This window comes from Clinocottus analis, unplaced genomic scaffold, assembly GCF_023055335.1.
Source record: "Clinocottus analis isolate CAN_PGR_092001 unplaced genomic scaffold, fCliAna1.0.p SCAF_5, whole genome shotgun sequence".
Classification (NCBI taxonomy): domain Eukaryota; kingdom Metazoa; phylum Chordata; class Actinopteri; order Perciformes; family Cottidae; genus Clinocottus; species Clinocottus analis.
The window spans coordinates 17,876,764-17,883,503 of NW_027176207.1; the positions used below are offsets into that span (position 1 = coordinate 17,876,764).

At 40.4% G+C, this 6,740-nt stretch overlaps 1 protein-coding gene across 2 annotated transcripts in view; it reads left to right on the forward strand.

Annotated features, from left to right (window-relative positions):
* Window positions 1-4,533, forward strand: part of LOC137802220 (hexokinase-2-like) — a 19,750-nt gene extending 15,217 nt beyond the window's left edge. For both annotated transcript variants that reach the window (XM_068599919.1, XM_068599918.1), the window contains 5 exons: window positions 1,094-1,277; window positions 1,784-1,939; window positions 2,225-2,458; window positions 2,938-3,095; window positions 3,404-4,533. In XM_068599919.1, coding sequence (XP_068456020.1) covers window positions 1,094-1,277; window positions 1,784-1,939; window positions 2,225-2,458; window positions 2,938-3,095; window positions 3,404-3,477 — 806 coding nt within the window. In that variant the 3' untranslated portion in view covers window positions 3,478-4,533. The remainder of the gene's footprint in view (window positions 1-1,093; window positions 1,278-1,783; window positions 1,940-2,224; window positions 2,459-2,937; window positions 3,096-3,403) is intronic.
* Window positions 4,534-6,740: the final 2,207 nt, after the last annotated feature.

Here is a 6,740-nt window from a genome sequence, read left to right on the forward strand (position 1 = left end):
CTGTCAGTGTGAGAATTATATTATTATTATATTTAATTGATTCAATTATAATGATCAACTCCATTAACCTTGGAACAGAATGTTTTTGCAGCACTGCGTCACGTGGCTCGCTTCGAATGTTTCTTATCAGGATGCAAGCTTTTAAAAAACCTTGTTTCAAGTTAACATCATTTCATCCCTGGTGAAGTAACTGGTATTGTTGGAAACGCACATTACCCAGGAGGATGTTCTTCACTCTGAGCCTTGCGGAACACACTATTTTATACCTGAGAGACATAATGGGTTTTATCTGGTGAGCAGGAGAGGCTCCTCGACAGCACATGAGCACGTTGGATATAATGAGGCTCGTGTTGTAGCTCCTTTAATCGCTCTAATTAGTTTGAGCGATGCAATATGAAGCAAACGGGTTTCCCTCGGGAAATGAATGCACCAACCCTGCGTGTGTGTGCCTGTGTGTGTGTGTGTGTGTGTGTGTGTGTGTGTGTGTGTGTGTGTGTGTGTGTGTGTGTGTGTGTGTGTGTTGGAGACACACAGCAGAGCAGCATGGTTTGGCTGTTGTGTGTTTAACGAATGAGTTGTGAGTTAATATACGAGCTACTCCAAGTCCCTTAAAGAACCGGTGAGACATCTAGTGGTCAGCTTGCAGATTGCATCCAGCTGAATGCTCCTCCGCTAGTGAGGGGAAAACACAAAATGCTATCGCTAAAGCTAATGTTTGCTTTCTTTTGTTGGGAACCCTCTCTTTGTGGATACAAACGGCTCATTCCAGGGTGACAGAAACACACCGGTTCTCACGAAGGTTCAGGCAATTGTATAATTGCAATTTCATGCCACCGAAATCCTCCTAAATCCTTCACGTTGTTCCGTTAAATCAGTGCTGCAGATCCTGATTCATGGTGGAAAATTGTTTGATCTGTTCAGAAAATAATGAGACCAAAGCAAATCACTTAACATATTGCAGCATTCCAGTGTTACTATCCTAAACCACCAGCAGAAATATCAGGAGTTGCCACATGCTCAGATTATTTATTTCGTAACGCACGCTGGCTGTGCGGGTTTTCACGGTCCCTGTCGTGCGTCTCGTCCTCTTTAGGTACGGGAACCAACGCCTGCTACATGGAGGAGATAAAGAACGTGAGGCGCGTGGAGGGCGAGGACGGGCGGATGTGCATCAACACGGAGTGGGGCGGCTTCGGAGACGACGGCTCCCTGAAGGACATCCAGACGGAGTTTGATGTCATGGTGGACGAGTCGTCCATCAACCCCGGCGTCCACACGTGAGCTTGAAGGATCATATGGAAGCCGTTCTCCGTCCTCAAACAATTAGTCGAAACACAGAAAAAGTTGTCAGGGAACAGATTGTCTGCTTGCAGCTCCTCACGCGAGTGATGACTCGCTGCTTTTGTCTCTAAACTGAAAATCTTTGAGTTTTGAACTGCTGGTTTTACAACACAAAACATCTCATAAACTAAACCATTGATGAACAAAGTAAGGAACACATTGATCAATAATTACTTTAATCACTGACTTTAAAGATGGTTTGACAATTGCGTATCTATTTTAGTTTTTATAGTTTTTGTCAGGCTATGGACACGGCATAGCATTGAGCTAAATGCTAACATCTGTATGCGAACATGATATATATTCAAAAGAGAAACATGAAGAAAAGTGTTTATATGGCCCTCTGAAACTGACACATTTTGACTTTGAAGTTGTTCTAACCCATTTTCTGATGACTAACAGATATCTTTGTGCCTCTTTCTGTGCTTGTTTTCCTTTGAAGCTTTGAGAAAATGATCAGCGGCATGTATTTGGGAGAAATTGTTCGTCTTCTGCTGGTGAAGCTGACGGAGAACAAGCTTCTGTTTAAGGGACAGACATCGGAGGCGCTTCTGACCCCGAACGCATTTGAGACAAAGTTCATATCTAAGATTGAGGAGTGAGTATATCCTCCTACATCGACCATCCACCTCGTCTTTTGTTTTTCATATTTACCGCCATCTAGAGTCAGAAACCTTCTGATCTGGCGCTGGGAAAAAAATATTCACTTCTTTTTTTTATTCTTGAGATTTATTTCCCTCACTTGAAGAACCAACCAGGTTCTTCAAGTTTATTTGAGGCAAAATATGATCAACATTTTTACGAAACCTTTTGAAACATTTTTACACAACAACTTGAACTCTAATCTGTGCGTCTTCACTTCCTGTCTGCGTCTCTGATTCAGGCGGGACGACGGTCTGGAAAACACGCAGAATATTCTGAACGAGTTGGGATTGAACTGGGACTCGGTCGACTTCCGCATCGTGCGTCTGGTTTGCGACGCCGTCTCCTCGCGCTCCGCTCGTCTGTGCGGCGCCGCCCTGGCGACCCTCGCCAACCGTATCCGGGTCAACCGCCGGCTGGACCACCTGAAGACCACCGTCGGGGTGGACGGGACGGTCTACAAGAAACACCCCAAGTAAGAAGCACGATGAGAAAGACATGGAATAAATTCATCGCAAATTTAGTTTTCCATGAATTTGTTTTATTTTTGGGGGGGTTTCTAAAACAAAAAGTCATTGAGTTGGTGATGAGAGGGAAACACCCACCAAGCCAATGAACCAGGAAGACGATCAGTTTTATGGAGATAGAAAATCATGTTTATGTGCCTGTGAACAGACGGGAGGCGGCGCTCTGTGTTTCCACAGAAGAAAACTTCCTGTCTTCGGGAGAAGAATTGCATTTTGAGAAAATGACACAAATCAAAGCATCTCACTGCTTAAAAGTCCTATTTTCACTTTTTTTTTCCTGCAGAAGATACTTTCTCATGACTGCAATATATTCTACTTCTTAAATATATTTAGCTTTCCTTCTGCACGGAATATTTTCTCTTTCCTAACTCTCACTTTTTCCCTTTTCTCCTTTCCTCCTCTCCTCTCCCACCCACCCCTCTTGTAGTTTCAGCAAGGAGCTCCAGGAGACGGTTCGCCTCCTCGCCCCCAAGTGTGACATCACCTTCCTCGTCTCGGAGGATGGCAGCGGGAAGGGCGCTGCCATGGTGACGGCCGTGGCGCAGCGGCTGGCTCTCCAGTCCCGCCTGTTGGAGGAGAGTGATGGTGAGGTTGACGATGAAGAGGAGGAGGAAGACGACGAATAGACAGTGTTTGGGGGCTTTTTTCACAGTCAGTATTCTCACCCAGCTAAATTTGTTAACGTCATACATAAGTAAGTTTTGTTTCTGCACAATAGTGAGTCAAACTTTTCTTTTCTGAAATTATTGATCCTCTTATGGTGCCAGCAAAGATGGAGAAAAAGAAAACTTGGATGTAAAATACATTGCAAATGTTTTTAAGAGGAAGGAAATGCATTTAATGTGTTTGTTAGAACTGAAGCGTTCACACATGAACTTTTGTTTGTTTACAAGAAAACTCCACAGTGCACCTTTTGAAGGCAAAGAAGAAGTACAAAGAGAGAAAGAAAGAGTCACCTCATCAATAAATCGATTCAAAATGTAAAATAATACATATTTGCATGTTAACTCTGCATGCTGAGCTCATGAGGAGCCAAAATCTCTAAAATAATTGAATTGAAAAAAAAATAGAAGTTATCAATTGGCTGATAATTAGATGAACTGAAATAGAGGTAATGCAATTTTTTAGTTGAAATGTTTTCCCCTGTTTACTTGACTTGACTCCAATTTTTATTTCTCTTGATAATAAACAATACAAAATTAAAAAAAAGAAGTTCACTAAAACAGAAAAATATCCCTTTACTTACTTCTGGAAGGCAGATTTCGGTTCTGACAACCAAAACTACCCTTTTCACAATCACTGTTCAACTTTTTAAGCAGCCGAGATAACAGAGACATTAAATATAGAAAGTATGCGTTTAACAGATAATTATGGATTTGAGGGTGAGAGGAAATATGTTACTGTTTTTCTTGGGTTTGCACTCTTTGATAAATTAGCACTTTTTAAAAGGAAAAAGAGAAAGAACGGGTCAATCGGAGCTTGGATATATTGCGATATAAGAGCAGCAGTCGACCAATGCTCTTGTACTGTGGGAAAAGAGGAAGCAGCTTTTTACTGTCGGCACAATCCAAAGCTTTTTAGTGTTTTTAGGTCCATTCAGTTGTTTTTGTTTTCTGCACTGAACAAAACAAGTCTCCTGGTGGCTGTAATGTGGCCGTGGACTTTAAGTCTGTTACTTTCCATTACTTTCCACTCGTTTCTTTTGCTTTAGGATGTTGCTGGAGCTCCGTTCAGCTTCCTGCTGCAGGGATTCACAGGGCAACTTCTTTGTGTAGTTACATTTACAGCAGGTGTTGCAGCAACGCTGCAGCTTGAATTATAGTTTGTTGCTTGTTGCAACTGGAACCTTGAAAAGAGATGGACAAGAGCAGAAATAGAGGACGAGGTGATGATGAATTGTATTACTTGAAACCTGCTTACCACAGTTTATATATATATACATATTCATATGTATGTGTGTATATATAGTAGGTTTTCTTCAGCTGCTAAAAATCTCACTGCTGTTTTTGTTTCAAAGGTGAAATAAAGGGACATTTTTCTAACTTAAAGCTGTATGACTTGTTTTTCTCGAGTGATACTGATGCATGATCTCTATTTTTAGGCCCTTTCCTTGAAAATTGCATGCCTGAACTATAAAGGGTGTATCTCTGCAACCACTAGGGCTATTTGAATAATTGTGGTTATAATAAAAGGCTACACATGTGAGATTTTGTTCAGATGTGTACATATCAGCCTATAAGTTACTGGTTAAGAGTAAATAAAGATGACACAGAACAAAATTCAAAGAAGTGTGGTAGATGAATGTGTACAGAATCTTTCTCATGACGGTTGGTTAAATAGATGGATAGTATGTCCAAAATACAAATATACTTCTAAATACCATTTGATTAATTTTGCAAGACTTTTCATGAGTTTTTTCATCATACTATCAACAAACCATCAATGTAAAACTGCAAAAACTAGTGTTCAACACTCGTACTAACACAAACGTAGAAGTGTGCACATTGCAGTACATTTTGAGAAATCAAAGCAACTGTAATTTTTCTGTGAAAAAAATGTTACGCATGTAATGTAATTATGAATTCCAATTAATCCGGCAAGATTTCTCAGTCCTCACATTTGTAAGTTAACATTGTTATGGTCTGTCCCACCAGCAGCTACATTATTAAATCCCAAGAAGCATGATTAAATAATAGGAATCCATTTGCATCCCTACGGTAAAATATGTAAACTGATGAGAAACAAGTCCAACAACATTTATCTAATATTAAACTAAAGAAGACTAACGTCTCAGGTGTTTCACGGTGCTCTCTGGCCTCACAATAATACACTATATTTTTATTTCTGGGTGAAAATGTCATCAGTATGCTGCTCTGCACAATAACTCATTTAATCAGCAGTGAAGCCTCCACAACTGTGTTGCTGCAGTTCTTGCTGACATGCAGAGGACAAAGTGTTGCAGCCCGATGTGTTGCTGCTGCAGCCTGTTCCTGCCACACGGGTGGTGAAACGGAGATGAAAGCAAAGGGTCACTCCATCTGCTCGTCTCAGTACTGCAGCACTGGAGTCAAAGCTGCGGCATAGTATTTATTTATGCTCACAAACCGCCTCATGCCGTGTGTAAAAGTGTGTCTTCTGCAAATTAGTATATCAATGTAATTCCAGTAACTATACTGTGCCATTTACAGTTGTGCATTCCATGTGCTTTACAAGCGGTTATTCATTTTATACTAAAAAATCTTACTTTTTACTCTATTTGTCTGCAGCTTTAGTTACTTTTCAGATACATTTGTAAATCCCCTTCCTGTGCAGTGAAAACCACGTGTCTCCAGATGTGTTGATGTTGAATGTTGGTGATGAATTGAAGGAGGAAGTGTTCCTTTAAGTGTTGAGCAACTCCTCCTCCTTCAGTTCTCACAAGACTGCAACGTTACAAAGATTAAACCGAGCAGCTGGATATGAATGAAAATGCAACATGCACATTAATGCAGCATGTATTAATCCAGAAACATTAAATATAATGGTAAAGCGCTGACAGAGACACATTTTACTGCACAGCATGTGTAGTAAAATGAATGCAGGATTGTTTTAATTGTGGTGGAATATTTAATGGTGTGAAAGTAGTGAACGAGGGAAGGTATAACTAAATGCAGTTATGCAGGTACTGTACTTAAGTACTTTTATTTTAATTGAGTATGTACCATAGCAATGGCTGGGATTGAAAGTAACTAACTACTTTTATTTTACTTGAGTATTTACCATATAGCCTATAGTATTTACATATTATGTTACTTTACAGTAAATGTCCTAAATACTTCTTCCTGCCCTGAAAAACAACCTAAAATTATAAAAAGCTATATAACCCTTGAAGAATGTGAGCAGAGTCATGCATTTCCAAGCCTGAAAATCTACTTTAACAACAGCTCACTCCTTTTTTTTGTTTCCCAGGAGCCTCTGTTGATTTTGACCTTCAGATTAAACGCAATCATAAACAAATTCAATCCGTAGACCACAGTAGAGCCGAATGAACATGAGATTGGAATAATTATAGCTCATTTTCTTGAGCACAAAGCCTGATGTGAGCGTTTTTTATTGTAGGCCTGCCTCTACATGAATGTCATGCTGCAGCCTCATGGAGGAAGGAGGAGGGGGGAGTTTAAATCAGACACGTGCTTCCTCCCCCTACTGGAGACAACCAGCAACAGCAGGTTAAAAATGCTCACCACGATA